We start from the raw sequence: 18,706 nt of genomic DNA, 5'->3' as shown, positions 1-18,706 counted from the left end.
CACTGCGCCAATGGTATGCAAGCAATCAAGATGTTCAAAAATATGTGGACGATTAGATTTTTGACAACTTTTTGAACATGCAGGTTGTGTCGATGTTTTGGTCACTTAGAGTGTTACTATCTATACGGCCACCTTGAACGTCCCTAATTATTGGACATTCTGGATGTTGCTAACTATATGTGAACCTAGACTGTCACTAACTATTTGCTGCTGACTGTACAAATCCGTATTTAGTGAATACTAAACATGTCTAAAAGAAAATTAGCGCGACATTTTATGCGGAATCCTATTTGCTTTCTCACCACTAAAATTCTTATTGGTAATCTCATGACGTAATTGCTTATGGTTCTCTTGCCAGTTGGACTTTTTGGACAAGATGACGTCATTTGGCGCGGGGGCATAGTCGCCTCTTCTATAATGCTCGTCGTAGTAAACATGATCTTCACTCTTTGTTGGTACTTGTATGATTTCCACTTGGGTCTTAGCGTCATCCTTTCTGTTGTGGTATTCGTGGGGATGGTTGAACATACCTTTCAGGCTTATCACTGATGCCATGACTGTTGAGAAGAACCCCATCATGAGACCTGAAAGAAAAGTTAGGTAAGCATTTGCTTATATGCTTCTTCTATCGTGTGGCTTGAGAGGTGGATTACCAACCTCATCGACTCTGGTGTCAGGGTTATTATTGAGCCGCCACACACCCCTGACATGGCTCATTATTACAACTACGTACTTATGTCAGTAAGTAGCAACCAGAACCAACGGCTTAACGTGCATTCTGAAGCATGGATCATCTTTCTTTCGGACAATCAGATCACCAGCTTGTAGTATCCTTACGAAAACTCGGCATCATAAAATGATTTATTCGATATTTCCCCACCGGGGTTCGAACTCGGGACATCCGACTGGTGAGCTTAACGCTCAAGTACTGGACTACAGAGGTCGTTGCTTTTATGTTGAACTTAGAAGTTCGTGTCAAAAGGTGCTGTAAATTGTCTTCTCTGATTAAATTAGCTCTACTCAATCCTTTAAGAATTACAGGTGTGAGTTTGCTAAAGTGAGTTTATCACGATCTTACCTTTAGCAGACATAAAAGCAAGAGCTTTCAAAGCAATTGGGATGAGTATGCTCTTCGCTGCCAACAACCCAAGTATTACAGGCATCATGTACTTCTTCTGCATCTTCTGCAGTTTACTTCCTCTTCTTCTTCTTCTCTTCTTGCCACTGTAACTCTCTTGACTCCCGCTCCCTTGCTGTTGCTGTCCTTTCTTCAAGAACTTTATTATGCATTTATTTACTTTCTTGCTTTTTCTTTTTAAACTCTTCTTTTTGTTCTTTTTACTCTTCTTTGATGTGACCTGGATTTTTACCGTCGGGATTTTTCTTGGTGTTTCTTCTGTAATTATGATGAAAGTACTTTTATATATTTTTGATATTCGTACAATTTTCGGTAAGTTATCACTTTAGTATCACGTGATATTCAATGAATGTTTACAAGCTTAAGACTTACGATGATGTACACGTTTATATAATATTTAACTTTCAATACATAAATGGAAAGTAAGAAAAAATAAACATGTCAATTTAAAAAAACAATCGTACAAGTGAAAGAAAATTCAAATTACAGGGCCTGCGAGATTCGAATTTGTGACCTCAGAACACAAATTATGTGTTTTTACCACTTAAGAACATTATTATTTTACCACTAAACCAAAAAAAGTAATCTAATACACTTACCTGCCAGAGACCTTTTTTGAAAGTTCCCATTTGTAAAAATCCATTCCAATGGTTGTGAAGTATTGAAATTTTCGTTCACATAGTTATTCTGCTGTGTCGGACCAAACCCGAAAACCGCTTCGGTTTTCATTATGCCATAATTATGGGTGTTGTCCAAAATCAAACCGCGCGAATAGGGCAACATTTTCGAGAAAAAATAAATCAATACTGGCCACTTTGATAATGAAAACGCTATTTGTTTTTTGAAATTTGGAATGTGGAAGTGTTCTATTTATAAATGGGTCAATTTTTTTAGTCACTTTATGGTGTTTAGACACTCGTGTGTACCAGTGCTGAGTGTATATGACCACATGGACCGCGTTCGTACTTTTATAAGGTAAAAATGAGTACAAACTTTTCGAGCGTTAAGCTTTAATGTGTGAGGTTAGTGCGTTAATTACCAATTGCGGGTAGTTAGAAAGCTAATGAGCAGTGACTTCGATGACATTTCTAATGTCAATGTCAAAATGGAGATATTGTGTGTCTTTGTAAGTGTCACAATGTGTAGAGATAAAATTTATTCCTGTAATCGAGGTAGAAGGATCTCCACGCGGTTTTTCAAAGTGACATCGTAATGAAAACTTTGAAGGATGATTCAGACCATGATTCTGTGTGATTTTTTTTTCTGTTGTGAATTTTTCGTCGCAAAATTAATTATTTTTTTTAGTTCTTTTTAATTATTTTCAATTCTATACTTTCGCGATCGAAAATTCCACTTAATATTAACTCAGAATAATGAGCCGAATCATGCCTCTTAGTATTCGTTACGATGTCACTTACACGCCGTACAAGTACATACAAGTAGGTATGGTTGTTAGTGACACCTTATACTTACTGAAGAGGAGATGGTTCAGTGCATGATTCTGAGTTGATATCAAGTGTAATTTCCTGTCGGAGAATTCCTGAAAACTTGTGTTTTTTTTTTCATTATTTTCAGTTCCATACGTTTGCGACGGAAAGTTTCACTTGATATCAACTGAGAATAATATGGTTTGAATATCCCTTAAGTTTTCGTTACGACGTCACTAAAACCCTGTATATTGAACTTGCTAGTTCTCTTGAAGATATTAAAACTTGATCCATAAAGCATGTGTGGATGGTGAGCTCAAGACGTCCCATCACCTTGATGTCAGGGTTACTATTGAGCCGCCGAAGGCCCCTGACATGGCTTATGTTACGACTACATTCTTAGTTAAGTAAATAGTGGCCAGGACAAACTGATGTCATGACCCCACCGGGAATCGAACCCGTAACCTTCAGATCGAGAGACCAACGCTCTTACCACTAAACCTAAGCTGTTGGTAAGATAAATGTAATCATGAAAGTAATTGATATAAGCCTAGCCACAAAGATAGATCGAAATTGACAATCGCATTTTAGTAGAGCGTAAACAATAAAACTATGGAGTAGCCAGCAATAATAGTATTCGTAAGTACCGTTTTGTTGACAAGTTTTTAACCACAGAATAGGAACCTTAGCTAAATTGCAATAAATTATGACAATCAACAGTTTTTCTTTTTAACTTACTTGGCCGGGCAAATGACAGTGACAGTGATAAAAATGTATGGAATTGACACAATAAAACTATGGAGTAGGGAGAAATATTATTATTTATAAGTACCGTTTTCGTAAGTTTTTAACCACAGAACAGGAACCTTAGCTAAATTGCAATAAATTATGACAATCAACAGTTTTTCTTTTTAACTTACTTGGCCGGGCAAATAACAGTGACAGTGATAAAAATGAATGGAATTGATACAGAAAAACTATGGAGTAGGGAGCAATATTATTCGTAAGTACCGTTTTCGTAAGTTTTTAACCACAGAACAGGAACCTTAGCCAAATTGCAAAAAAGATATGACAGACAGTCAACCGTTTTTCTTTTTAACCTACTTGGCCGAACAATTGACAGCGACAGTGATAAAAATGTATGGAATTGACATAGGTAAGATGACATGTCAATCCCATAATATATATATTTTTGACAGTGATTATATTATTTTCATCACTGTCACTGTAAAAATATATTACCTATAGGACTCACTTGTCACCTTACGTCAATCCCCACTGACATCCATAAACAAATTGACTCACATTCGCTAAGGAGTTCTTCTAAAAAAGCGTCTGAACTGTGTTGTAAATGTGTATATATTAAGTTATGTAGATAGTATAAGTTCGTTCCCTTAAATTAAGATGTTATGACGGTTCAAATAAAGTGCAATATTAGTTGTACGGCGGCCGCTTGTGACAAGATGCACGACGGACATTTTTTGAAGAGATTGGTTGTCTATATTTTATACGAAATCTATGTGATTCCGATACATTTTTAACACTGTCACTGTTGATTGTCATAATCGTTTGCAACTTAGCTTTGGCCCCAGATAAGGTTACAAGTAAGTAGTTACAACTGACTGCAAAAGCATGAGGTCCAATTAAATACTTGACGGCCTCTCTGGTCCTGTAGTTGAGCGTAGGACTCACGATCCGGAGGCCCCGGGTTCGAATCCCGGTGGGGACATATCACAAAAATCACTTTGTGATCCCTAGTTTGGCTAGGACATTACAGGCTGAAGGCACGTTAAGCCGTTGGTCCCGGTTACTATTTACTGATGTATGTGAGTAATCGTTACATGTGTTGTGCCATGTCAGGGGCCTTTGGCGGCTCAATCATAACCCTGACACCAGGGTTGATGAGGCTGGTATTCCACCTCACAACCCACACGATAAGAAAATAATTAAATATTTTTATTTTTTTGAAATGTCCGGTTATGGATTGGAGGAGAAAAAGTAGGTTAAGAGATATGATGCCATTTTGTGGTTGTAAGGATTTCGTATTCGTAAAGTTCGGCAAGATGTTATTTGATTACTTGTGGCTCTGCCTACCTCATTAGGGATTACGGGCATGAGTTTGTGTACGTTTGTTGAGTTCAAACGTGATGTAAAAGAAAAGACATAAACACTCAAAGCATTTGTGTATAATTCCATAACACCTTCAATCGTCATCGGTTTTACATGTCCTGTGTACGTTATTCAATGGTAACTACATATTTCTATTATCATAGTCGTTCATTCGATCTATTAATTAAATTGTAAAATAAATTATTCAATAAATAACTTACAATTACAATTAAACTATTTAATACAACATAACTAACATAAATTAATTATACAAGAAAATATTTACAACAGCGCGAGTAAATTATAAAATTAAGTTTGTCAGGATCACTTATTCAATCACAAGTCTAACTTATGATAACATAAGTATGAAAATTGATCAAAATGATGGTGTTGAACAAGTAGAACGTAATTCTGCCCTTGAAGAGTTCGGTGGTGAAGCATTGGCTAGAAATTTACTTGAGCAAACGAAAGATCTTCGCTAACTTAGTTCGGATGGCAACTGCGAGTTTATCGACTTTATTTAATACTTTTAATATCCTCCCTTCTGTAGTCCCATTACTGCTGCGAACAGTGCAAAGAAGAACCCTGCCAGGCCCGTCGCACCAACCAGCAGCACAAGACCTCCAATCAGTAACGGGACCAGTGCAAAATACTTCAATTTGTAGGCCAGTAGAAGTGGTAGCATGTACTTGGTTAGTTGTTTCTTCCCCTTCTTTAATCCTTTCCTCTTGTTTTTAATGCCGTGGGGTCCTTTGTGTCCCTTCACAGCTTCTTCATCGTCGTCTTCTTCTTCTTCAACTTCGGTCTGATAATCCTCGTCCTCATCGACGCCTAAGATATCTGGAAAGAGAAAATGTCATGTGAAATGTAAGTAGTCTTTTTCAAAAAAATATTTTATAGATTTCTTGATTAGTTAATTTGATTTATAATCATATGCAAATACCCCTTTACGATGATGCTGATAATCTTTCACTATGCTATAAATTTGACATTTGTGGTAGCTTGTTAAATAGCATTTAATTACTTTTAAGATTAATTACTTTGTAAATATGGCCCTATTAAAATAAAATAAAATTAATTACACACAGTAGCAGTGGCAGTATGTTTTGTTAATGTGTGTGCAATAAAGTGATTTACTATTATTATTATTAATAACAAGAAAGGGTAAAAAATGACATCATCACAAGTTAGTAGGTATATTGTTGAGATGTATTGTAGTATTATATAAACTGAAGTCTATAGTTTATTGTCACTACGTTTCAATTTGAAACGGAACACAAAATGTAATAAAGATTTTATTTGTAGAACAAAGTATAAAAAGGTGGTGTTCATATTTATAGTACACGTCCACACGATGACACGACAGACAGAGAACACGTCTGATAGGGTGAAGTGGAAGACAAATGGGAGGAAGGCAGACCCCACCATTAGATGGGAATAATAACGTAAATGCCAAGGAGAGAGAGAGAAAGCATCAAAGGTGGAAAGACTATAATAATTTGAATTCGTTATTCCTAAATCAAGTACTCAGGTTGAGTTATTTAGAAAACTATGAAAATTCTGGCATTACTTAACACAGGTTATCTAATTAATGCCCATGATTACGACAAGAATAGACAATACGACCAATTACCAACTTTTCTTACTCAGTTATCTAAAAATCACGAGTCTCAATTAAAAAGTGAAATACTAACAATTTAATAGAATGACTGCGTGGCACGTGTGATCGTTTTACCCGAGATGATCACATAATTGAATGTAGTAATTTAAAAAACAAGTTGCGTTATCTCTGTCATACTGCTTACACGCAATGCGTTGGCTGAAAGTTGGGTGCAAATATACATTATCTCATATCAGAAATTATCTTTACAAAGTTGCATTAGCAAGAACTGCTATACCGTTTAAAGATGTGAACACATTTGAGAAGACAATAAATCTAAACAACAATTTAAAAGAGGAATTATTATTAAAGAACATAGATTGTTCTATGTATAACGTTACGATGTATAAAGAGCTTGTAGTTTAAATAAAAAAAGTGATGCTAGTAAGAGTAATTAAAAAAATGAAATCTTATATTTGCAGATAAATATGACGATAAAGATATGCAAAACATAGCGAGGAGTAATACAAGAAAATTATTTAAAATAAAATGGTTGTTTAAAGATGAACTCAATGAAAAGTCATTTAAATTTTACTACATTTAAGGATATTATGAGAATAATGAAGTACATAATGCATAAACATAAATAATAAGTAGGAAAAGATTCTATAATCATATCTTTAGCGTTATCTCGTTTCTTATAGGTCCGCTTAACTAACCCGAAGAATTGACAGGTCCAGTTTTCTACAAAAGCGATTGTCTGTCTGACCTTCCACCCAGTGGAATAGATAATGATTGTATAACAGATGTAAATAATAACAATAATGATAAGAATTATTGTAATTAAAAATTCGCTTTCATTATTAGTGAAAAAGCTAAATATGTCAATGAGTCCAAAGCAACAGCTAATGAACAAATTAAAAACGAAACCAGTAGTGTCAAAACTAATAAAGATGTACTTTACAACCCGACTTTATTTCTGCGTGTTACTCGAGCATGAAGGTATGTATGAGGAAGACATGTTGACTAGTGACTCGCACGCACTTTGCAATTAAAAATAATACAGTTCGCTAATAGTGCAATCAGTGAAAAGTCTGTTGCACTGTGGCGTGACGACCAAGTTCGATCGGTTCTTGACAGGGACGTATTTAGATGCTTTATGAACATTCACTGATGGGACATAATCACAAAAACCACTGGACTGAACTGGTTAGCACATTGCAGGCTGATCACCCAATTGTCCCAAATAATATGATTCGTGCTTCAGAGTAAGTATGTAGTCGTTACATGAGCCATCTTGACACTAGGCTTAATGAGGTTGATTGATCTCATAACCTACACAAGAGAAGTCCAAAGCGAGGTTTTTATAAGTTTTCTTTCTATAAGGAGCTCTAAACTTTTTTGAGAACTAAGTATACGGCAGATAAGCTAACAGACGGAAAGCTAGCAAGTGATGAAACTCTTCCTTAATGACCCTAAATGAGAATGACCTGAGTATACCTAAATTGTAACAATTTTTGCATGCTATTGTTGATAGCTGATGAGAGGAACTTTTATGTGCATCGATCTAAGTATGTACTTTTCAAAGCGGCGTAAATCAGCGTAAATGTTATTGAAAATATGTGAGCTTTCAGTAACCTTTATTTTTTGCGTTTTTATATCATTTTTATTTGTTTTTTAAGGTGTGACGTTTTATATAAACGTTGAAATAGAGACGTTAGGTACCTACAATCTTTTGAAAGATTTGTTTAAACATACTACAGCTTCTACCACGGTACTCACGGCCAAATACGGACCAGGCAGATGTACTGTTCGTGGTACCAACTCAACCGCGCAATACTGTTATAATAGATATTTTCATTTACAGACTGCAAGCGGAAATGATTGATGGTATTGATGAAATTTAGGGGTCCGAAGCGAGTGGAGACAGGGGGGCGGGCAACGGTGGAAAATCTATGATTATTATAACGACGTTTTCAAAATTTGAGAACAACTTTCTTTTCTGGAACTGCATGCTTGGTTGGAGCAACTTATGAGGCCCCAGATTGTTATTTACAGGAGATATTGAACTCTCTTGATAGATTTCGAAAGGCTAATGGGGCGAAGTGATTTCTAGACGTACATTAATAACCTTAAAATTATAATTTTATCGACTTGAATGATCCTTATAATGAAGTGTGGTTAGAGTATGGAAGTAATAAACCTAAATTAGTAGTATTTTGTGTTCCTTTATATCATTTATTAGCATTTTTATAGCTACATTGCTCAGTTACAATGTGTGTTACTTTCATGTTAACCTATTATGTGACATATAGCATAATAAAAGTAAATTAATCGTTGGAATATCGGTAGCTATATCTATATAGCCTATCTAATCTGATATATAATCTATTGTGTCTTGTTTCTCAACAATCATTTTGATATAACACTAACAAATCAAATCTAATATTTATTATTTACTTACCCGAAATAGACCTCCTCGATGCAACGGCCTCCGAGAACCCTTCAGGTTTTTCGATTATTGGTTCCTCATCGTCGTCCAGTGACCTCTTCTCAAACATCTGCCCTCTCATCAGTGGTATGGACTTGGGGTGGAACGGACCTCCCTCCAAAGGGTTATAAGAATCCCTGGTGAGATTCTCATTGCTTTTCTCTTTGGCAATTGGGAAATAATTACCAGGGAAAAGCACTTCAGATTTGTACTTGTTCACATTGTCCTGTGAATAATAGACAGTTTTTTCTTCCTGAGGTTCGCTTCTTAATGGTATCGCTCTTGGCCGAAACGCGTACTTTTTGTACGAATACGGGAGTTTTGATTCCCTCGATGTCCTCGCTGGGATCGGTTCGTTGCTGTAGCTTGTTGGCTGGATCAGGATCGAAGCACTGGTCACATTCACAACAGCTGATCCGTCGCTCGTCGACGCACTTGACAGGGACCATAATTTTGTTAATTTGTTCTCGTAATCATCTTCGGCCGACGACAGTCCAATGAAACTTAACACCAACACGACCTGACACCGCAACCTCATTTGGATCTTCATCTTGTTTGTTACAATTAATATGTTATTTCACTGATTGCACAACTGTCATTCACTTTCCGTCTAGTACACTGCGCCCGTTCGCACCACCATTTTGTTGCAAGTGATCGCGTAAAACTGAATCACTATCGTTGGAAGACGTTATATTTATACATGTGTAAGTATAAACTTGCGTTCTGGACTATTCACGGTCGGATGGTTCACGGAACCTTCTTCGGGCATTGCGATTCCGATATGAGCGAAATAATAAAAGTAACCGAAATAAAAAAGGCTCGTGTCGTATTGTGCACGCGCCGCTTCTTCCGTTAATGCGCCCTAACAATTTCTCCTAAGGGTAATTTGTCGTATACTTATCATTTTCTCATTATTTACCATTTTCGTGTCTCCGAAACGTATGTAGTCGTCGACATGCACCAAATTGTTCTTGATAGACAAGTGAATTTGTCGTAATTTTTAAATTGTCATGACAAATTGTCAGTTTTAATTTAAGTGCTTTTCCTTTCATGTGTTTCGGTTTATAAGCTAATTTTCTAAATGAATGAGATGGATTTCGGAGATCTGTCAACAAATGATGATGAAATGGTGATGTGTTTCGGTGTCTGTCTGTGATCAATGAAGGTAGGTTTGATTCACATTAGTAGCATTGCAACTTACAGAAATACACGAAGAATAAAGAATGTAGATATATTATTTATTATTTTATTATTATTAGGTATTTAGTTATGTTGGTATCATTATATGTTATTGCACCAGTCCATGCTCCAATGCATAAACTTCTTTCACTCTAAGGTTGCCTGGCAGAAATTGCTGTTTAGCAATAAGGCCGTCTATTGTGCTTATGTTTTATTCGTATGTTTTATGTCCTTTGTACGTATATGCCGTTGTGCAATAAAGTATTATTGATTGAGGAGCTCGGTGGCGCAACGGTTAACGCGCTCGGTCTGCGATTGTTGAAGTTAAGCAACTTTCGCAAAGGCCGGTCATAGGATGGGTGACCACAAAAAAAGTTTTCATCTCGAGCTCTTTTGGTGCTTCGGAAGGCACGTGAAGCCGTTGGTCCCGGCTGCATTAGCGGTCGTTAATAACCACCAATCCGCACTGGGCCCGCGTGGTGGTTTAAGGCCCGATCTCCCTATCCATCCATAGGGAAGGCCCGTGCCCCAGCAGTGGGGACGTTAATGGGCTGGTGATGATGATGATGATTGATAGACACGATTCACGCCCATAATGCCTACTGGGCTACGTAGAGTGACTAGTCACAGTAGAAGACTTGTAGAAGTGTCGATTAAGATATTGAAACCCTAAGATGGATATCATGACCATAATATTGTGGTGACAGGTTACCAGCTAATTAGTTCATAACTGCCTCCGTGGTCCAGTGGTTGAACGTTAGGCTTATGATCCGGAGGTTTCGGTTTCGAATCCCGGTGGCGACATATTTTTTTTTTTTAAATTAAGATGGGTTTGCTCTTGACTTCATATCATATACGAAAATCAGTTTGTGATCCCCAGTTTGGTTGGCTGATCACCTTTTGTACGCAGTTACATTTGTATCATAAATCTTTAAAAATTATATATGTTTAAACTATAACATACCTTCACGCTTGTTTCCCCGAAGGGGTAGGTTGTTTAAGTCCCATTTAGTAGGGGGCCTGTTGCCATTAACCGGGCACAAATCCTCAAATCTCTTTGTTTAGAGATAAGCTTGCCTGTACTATCTGTTTTCTTTGTATGTTTCTTGTGTCTGTTTTATTGTGTACAAATAAATAAATAAATAATAATAAATAAATAAATCCTGGAAACCATGTAATATCGATTATCTATGATCGAATCAAAAATTCAAATTCAAAGTCAAATTCAGTGGTTTAGAATCCGAGCCGGGATTCAAACCCGTGACACTATGATGATTCACGCGTTTTTTCGAACAGAGCTATCACGGATATTAAAATATATAAATTATTGATTAATAAAACCGTTTAAAAATACTAAAATAACGACCTTTGTGGTTCAGTGGTTGAGCGCTAGGCTCACGATCCGGAGGTCCCAGGTTCGAATCCCAGTGGGGAAATATCACAAAAATTACTTTGTGATCCCAAGTTAGTTAAGGACATTACTGGCTGATCACCAGATTGTCTGAAAGTGAGATGATCCGTGCTTCGGAAGGCACGTTAAGACGTTGGTCCCGGTTACTACTTACTTATGTGAGTAAGTAGTCGTTACATGAGTCATGTCAGGGGCCTTTGGCGGCTCGATAGTAATCCTGACACCAGGGTTGATGCGGTTGGTAATCCACCCTCACAACCCACACGAAAGAAGAAGAATAATAACTTATTGGGGTTATAGAAAATATTTCGTGTGTGCGTTGACTTCTGATGTGATGTCATTATTTATAATGTATATATATGTAATCCGTGTTTGTGGTGTCCTAAATAATAAATGTTTCTTTCTTTCTTTCTATTGGAAACCATGGTTGCGCCACCAAGGTCATCATCATCCCCCTAGCATTATCCCATTTTTCACAGGGTCCGCTTACCTAACGTGAAGATTTGACAGGGCCAGTTTTTTAAAGAAGCCACTGCCTGTCTGACCTTCCAACCTGCGAAAGGAAAACTAGCCCAATACAGGTTAAGTCACATACCTTGGAAAATGCATTTCTTGGGGATGTGGGTTTCCTACAATATTTTTCTTTATCGCTGAGCTCGTGATAATCATTTATGATCCAAACACGAATTCGATAACAAATTCAAAATCGTTGGTTTAGGCCTGTGCTGAACTCGAACCTGCGACCTCAAAGTGAGATGCAAGCGGTTTACCACGGCTCCATAAGTTGTCTTGTATCTCTGCTCAATCCGTTAGGGATTACGGGCGTGAATCATGCATGTGTGTAGGTATGAATAGTTGATAACGACGTTGATAGATTTTACGCCTTTTAAACAGTTAAGCCGGTGTAAATTATAATCTAAATAGTTAATTATGACAGTAAAAGTCAACATTAACTGTGGCATAGAAGTGTGACAAGATTGTTATCTTATCTATGTATATCAGTATAATATACACACACACATATACGTAATCGATATAAGGGTAGGCAGACGCAAATGATACTTCCAGCGATTTTAGTAGATCCAACATCGACAGCTTATACAGGATGTTAGTGGACATCGTAACGAAAACTTTGAGGTTCTGTTGCTAAAGTATGCAACTGAAAAAGAAGCACCAAAATTTTCATAAATTTTCCGACAAGAAATTCCACTTGATATCAACTCAGAATCATGGTCTGAATCCTCCCCCTGAGTGTTTGTTACGCTGTCACTAACACCCATATGCACTTGTATGGCTACTTGTAAGTACTTGTACGGGGTATAAGTGACGTCGTAACGAATATTGAAGGGGATGATTCAGCTTATTATTCTGAGTTAATATCAAATGGAATTTTCTATCGCAAAGGTATAGAATTAAAAAAATAAATAAAAAAAAAACAAAAAAAAAAATATCGCGGCGGAAAATTCCACTTCGCGGAGCTCCGTGCGACTTAAAGCTCTTCTTCTTATCGTGTCGATGGCAAACTAAATAGTATCGGCCCAAAACTTGGCAACAAGTGCGTGCAGGTTGTAAAGCTTGGAGTGCAAGTACGGATGAGTGGATTAGCTCATACTTGTATGGCTCGCGTTTTACGCTCACTTGGCCCTTCCAAATTCTTTATTCCATCCCGTATTCGCCAATTGAACACTCATGTGTTATGTTATTTTACATTTACTTGTATCGAGCGAGACATTTACTTGTGTTGTAGTAGGCTGAGCTTTAGGCCATCTACGGGGTCCACAAGTGGCGGATAGTGGAACGGCCATCAGATATGATGGTTAGCTGCGAATATAAAGATAAGCAGTCCCCGACCAAACAGCGACAGGATTAGCAGAACGCAGTGGGTGGTAGCTCACTGGGACGGGCTAACCTATAAAATGCTACTTAGGTTCTATGACGATGTTGTTACGTAGCGAGTAGGCGCCGCTACTTCAAAAGCACACCCTTGATGCCAGGTTGCAGCGGTATCAGTACTGGTTGTAGGCCGAGGAAATGGATTCTGGTAGGGCTCTGGCTAGAACTTCACCGATTGAGAAATTGGTCGATGTACTGCGGAACGGAAGGCGATTGGGGCAACCACCGTTCTACACGCCCTATCTATGGAGTAATGGCGATTACTCCACCGACATACAAGAAGACTTGTATCGAGTTCGCTAACGTTGTGAGTTGAACCGTAGTGTTACTCTTGACCGAATCCTTGTTAAATGGAGTGTACTGACTGGTAAGCATATGAATTAACACTTGGGTATTATAATCGCAGGCAGGTTAATGTAAACACAGGGTAATTTAAGACGTAAAGAACATTTCACATTGATTTGTTTTTCGTATGATTTTTCAGGTCGTTGGCTTTTGATTTTGACGTGACTTATTGTAGATTTACTTGAGTGTCCGAAAAAGTAAGATGATTCTGTGCTGTGGAGGCAGTTGGTCCCGGCGGAGGCAGTTAGCCGTGAAACAGCTCCACCAACCGCAACCGCAGTGGAGCAGCGTGGTGGAGTATTCTCTATATCACCTCCTGTTGATTGAGACATACGCCAAACAGTGGGACGTATACAGGTTGTTTATAATGAAGATTCGTCTTGACATTTACTTGGTCAATGATACTTAAATGGTGAATGAGTTTAAGTGTAAGTATGCTGTTATTAAAAAAAAGTAAGTATGTACCTTTATTCTGAGCATTGTGCTCCGAGTTTGATTCTCGATAGAAACTGTCAAAATTACGTTGTTAGACTGTCCTTTCTTAGGCTAGGATATTAAAGGCTTCAATCACCTGATTTTCCGGAAAAGTAAGATGATTCCGTGCTTCGGAAGGCACGTATAGTTGTTGGTCCCGTTTACTAGAACACCTCCGCCATCTCGCAGGAAAGCGACGCGGTGGAGCTTGTTTCATATTTCCTCCGATTGATTGAGGGGAGACCTGTGCCCAGCTATTTTTTTGACGTGACTTAAATGCGAAGAAGTGACTTAAACGTGAAGGCTCTCACCCGGTACAACATTTAAGAAAAAAGGCCTAAGGTTGTCCAGTTGGGCGCGAACCTCGGCTCAGGGCGTCGTCTGAGAGGAAAAATATTTGAAAGAATTAATCGACCCTAGTGGGTCGATAACGATAAGCGCTGATTGAGGGAACCTGTGCCCACCAGGTGATATATATGCTGTCTAAATTAGCTGGGGTTGCATTGGTAACATCCAGCTTTGGCTGCATCCTTAATAATGTCCTTACATAACCCTCCACAGTTCATTTGCGTAAATAAATATCGTGAGGAAGCGAAAACGGAAAAGGCGGCAATTTATAATGTACGGAAGCTGCGCGCGGTGGTAGCGCACGCGAGCAACGGCGCAGGCGCGGAAACACGTCCTCACGATAATCGAACTCGCTTGCAATTAGTCGCAAGGAATTTTGGTATAATCAATTCTGCAAACTAAGTATCACACTTTAAAAATTATAAGAACTTTTTAACTAAGTACATATTTAAGATAAACTTTCTAAATAAAACACACATAAACATAAATAGCCTATATACGTCCCACTGCTGGGCACAGGCCTCCCTTCAATCAACCGGAGGGGGTATGGAGCATACTCCACTGCGGATTGCTGGTGGCTAATTAAAAAGGACTCGAAAAAGAGTTTAACTTTGTTTACAGTGTGTTAGTGATATCGTAGGTAACGAAAATTTTGAAGGGTGATTCAGACCATAATTATGAGTTGATATCAAGTGAGATTTTCCGTCGCAAAAGTCTGAATCTGAGTATAATTTAAATAAACACTAAAAATATCATTAATTTTCCGACAGGACCCGCATGGCAACCTGTACGTACGGGTGCGGGGGGGAATACTAAGGGGGATAATTCAGCTCATTATTCTGATTTAATATCAAGTAGAATTTTCCATCGCAAAAGTATTTATAATTAAATATAATTACAAAAAAAACACAGTATTAATAATTATATATTTCAAGAATAGAATAGAATAGAAATTGTTTATTATAAAAGGACGCCACAGACAAAGACAAGACAATAATATCACTTAAAATTTTTCACAAAACAATTACTTTTATTTTATCAGTGGAAACCTGTAATTAGTTTTCAACTGTTATGATTTTTGTCTACTTTCTGTATTTTATAACTGTTGGTTTTTCTTAAATAAAATAAATAAATAAATTACAAAAAGCATAGGAGGATGTTCTTCGTCCAACCTCTTTCTTCGATTCAGTGGTTAAGTATAATAATACAGCTATTACATTTATTGAAATTTTATTATAACTATTTATTACACTTTTATTGCGTCTCAGTATACAATGTGTCACGCAATTCTACGAACACGAATGCTAAACATTTCTTCACATGATAAAACCTATTAAGTTTGTCACGTGTCAAATAAGCATCACGCAAAGTTGTACTGTTGTTGCCACTATTGAGGAGCTCGGTGGCGTAGCAGTAAACGTGCTCGGTCTGCGATTGTTGAAGTTAAGCAACTTTCGCAAAGGCCGGTCATAGGATGGGTGACCACAAAAAAAAAGTTTTCATCTCGAGCTCCTCCGTGCTTCGGAAGGCACGTTAAGCCGTTGGTCCCGGCTGCATTAGCAGTCGTTAATAACCACCAATCCGCACTGAGCCCGCGTGATGGGTTAAGGCCCGATCTCCCTATCCATCCATAGGGAAGGCCCGTGCCCGAGCAGTGGGGACGTTTATATGGGCTGATGATGATAATGTGTCAAATAAGTATCACGCAAAGTTGTACTGTTGTTCACATAGAGGCAGTAGGCGGTACCGGGAAGCACACACACAGCGCACAGCGGGACGCTTTTTTGTAAAAAAATCAACTCATTGGTGCAATTTCGGTACCGGGGTTTGAACTGGCTTTTCCAGTTTGAGAAGCTAGTTGGTGAACCATAGTAACTATTAAGAAAAATATTAAATATAATAAATACTATACAATTCCCCTGCATTCCTAAGCCAACAGAGTTGGATATAGGCGTAGAATAAATAATGCTAACTACGTATAGAACGGCAACTCTCCGCTCCCCACCAGCGGCTGAGCTAAGTTTACATCACCCCGTCTTAGGTCACTATTTAATAAGGTACATTACCGTATTGTATAAATATAAATACGACTACCTTTCGTGCAATAAATCTTTATTATTATTGTTTTATTATCAGTATAAGTACTTTATTTGTCCCCGTTAACTACTCTACTTCACTAGAAATAGTAAAATAGTAAACTTCTCTTCTATCGTGTGGATTGAGAGGTGAATTACCAACCTCATCAACCCTGGTGTCAGGGTTATTATTGAGCCAAAATAAATAAAAAAAATATAGTAATAGTTGTAGTAAAATAGAAGCATTAATTAAAGACGGAACACTGTCATTTGCTTGCAAAATAATGTTGTATGATATATGATTTTTGTGGATTTTTGTGATATATCCCCACAGGGATTCGAACTCGGGGCCTCTGGATCATAGGCCAAACGCTCAACTACTGCACCACAGAGGCCGTTGATGTACTTATGCTTGTATAGGAACAGAGTACTGAAACAAACGCTTTGTGGTTCGTATCTAAGCAAGGTTCTAACATGATTATAGCTTGTACAAGTTCTGGGGAGTTCGCATAGATGGCGCTGTTACCAATATTGTTTGTTTGAAAGAACCTGAAAGTAGATCATTAGATATAGGTACGGTCACGAGCATTAATATGTATACACTTTGGTACCATGTCACATTAACTTTTTTGACAAATTGAACTGTAAGTCTCACTAAATGTCAAATATGTTAGTGCGACAGAGTCCTAAAGTGGGTACATTATATTGCTCATGACTGTACCTACCCATATAGCCACCAGCAAACTGCCCTGGCTTCGCGCTGGTTGTGTTTATTTGAGTCCACGATAGCGTCAAAAATAAAATATAATCCCTATAAACTTATATACCATATTACACACTTCTAATGTTCGTGACAACACTGGCTTTTGTTTTTTGAGAGTTCTGAGTCGTACAGCGCAGCTCATTAAAGCGATTATGTAAAAAAAATATCATCATCACCAGCCCATTACCGTGCCCACTGCTGGAGCACGGGCCTACCCTATGGATGGATAGGGGTATCGGGCCTTAAACCACCACGCGGGCCCAGTGCAGATTGGTGGTAAAAAAATATATTGATATACATATTATAATCACTGATTGTACTGAATTAGACTTTTTGTTTAATAATACATAAGTAGCGGTTAAACATTATAATTCTCCTTTCGGGGCTTTTTTGACGTGACTTATTGTAGATTTGCCGCAAATGGAATTAACAACTTGGCCGGACAAATGGGGAGCGCTGAGGGCTCTCACCCGGTACAAAATGTATTTTATAGTGAATTAGATATTTTGTTAAAAATAGTGTTTGTTTAAAGTACTTACGTACTAAGTAATATTATCACGATAGTCGTTTCAAATACAACATAGCAAATTCCTATTACGATAAAAACTTAGGTGCTTAACTTTCGTGTCTTTTATATTATTTTCGGACGACGCTCAGTGGGTAGGCCCGCTACAAGGTGGACCGACGATCTGGTGAAGGTCGCGGGAAGCCGTTGGATGCGGGCAGCGCAGGACCGATCGTTGTGAAGATCCTTGGGGGAGGCCTATGCCCAGCAGTGGCCGTCATACGGCTGTTGATGATGACGATTTTCAACATTACATATCGCAAAGACATTCTGTTAGAAGGTTCGGGTATAACTCAAGCCGTTACAATTTGCATTATCCTAACAATAGTTTTGTTAGACATTGGCCCCGATTCCCGCAAACACTTCCTAATTTTATTTTATGTTATACCTGTCATTTTCTTATCCGCCGAAAACGAAAGGGACGGATGATTGACAACTGTAAATTTTTAAATGATTGAGTGAAATAATGATTAATCCGGGCAAATAAAATAGCCATCGCGCTGGTTAGCAACCCGTTTGACGTGTGCTGTAACTTAATTCCGTCGGGTTATAGACCAATTAAAATTTTGGGAGGATTTTTAAATTTCTGTCTAAAATTTACGTGTGTTCCATTTTTATGCCTGTCGATTGTCCATCCCTTTCCTTTTCGGCGGATAACAAAATGACAGGTTTAATTAAAAATAGATGGTGTATACTGGAATTGAAAACGCCTCCACCAACCCGCATTGAAGCAGCGTGGTGGAGTATGCTCCATTCCCCCTCCGGTTGATTGAGGGCTGTGCCCAGCAGTGGGACGTATATAGGCTGTTTATGTTATGTTATGTTGTGTACTGGAATTATACCCATTGTTATTATTTTCTTATGTTATTTGTATTCGTACTTATTTAC

General features: G+C 37.9%; 1 protein-coding gene across 1 annotated transcript; it reads right to left on the bottom strand.

Annotated features, from left to right (window-relative positions):
- Nucleotides 1-5,203: 5,203 nt before the first annotated feature.
- Nucleotides 5,204-9,315, bottom strand: LOC126376940 (uncharacterized). Its single transcript, XM_050024489.1, has 2 exons — nt 8,739-9,315; nt 5,204-5,514 (listed from the first exon to the last, which is right to left on the bottom strand). The coding sequence occupies exons 1-2, from the start codon at nt 9,313-9,315 to the stop codon at nt 5,204-5,206; spliced, it is 888 nt and encodes a 295-aa protein (XP_049880446.1).
- Between the last annotated feature and the right edge of the window lie 9,391 nt (nt 9,316-18,706).

The sequence above is a fragment of the Pectinophora gossypiella genome, chromosome 22 (assembly GCF_024362695.1).
Source record: "Pectinophora gossypiella chromosome 22, ilPecGoss1.1, whole genome shotgun sequence".
Taxonomy (NCBI): Eukaryota; Metazoa; Arthropoda; class Insecta; order Lepidoptera; family Gelechiidae; genus Pectinophora; species Pectinophora gossypiella.
The sequence above is the reverse complement of the archived record's forward strand: the minus strand, read 5'-3'. Positions and strand labels throughout refer to the sequence as shown.

Coding starts and splice junctions, on each gene's coding strand:
- LOC126376940 (XM_050024489.1), bottom strand. CDS start 9,315: ATGAAGATCCAAATGAGGTTGCGGTGTCAGGTCGTGTTGGTGTTAAGT. Junction 5,515..8,738: donor ATCGAGGAGGTCTATTTCGG/GTAAGTAAATAA, acceptor TTCTCTTTCCAG/ATATCTTAGGCGTCGATGAG.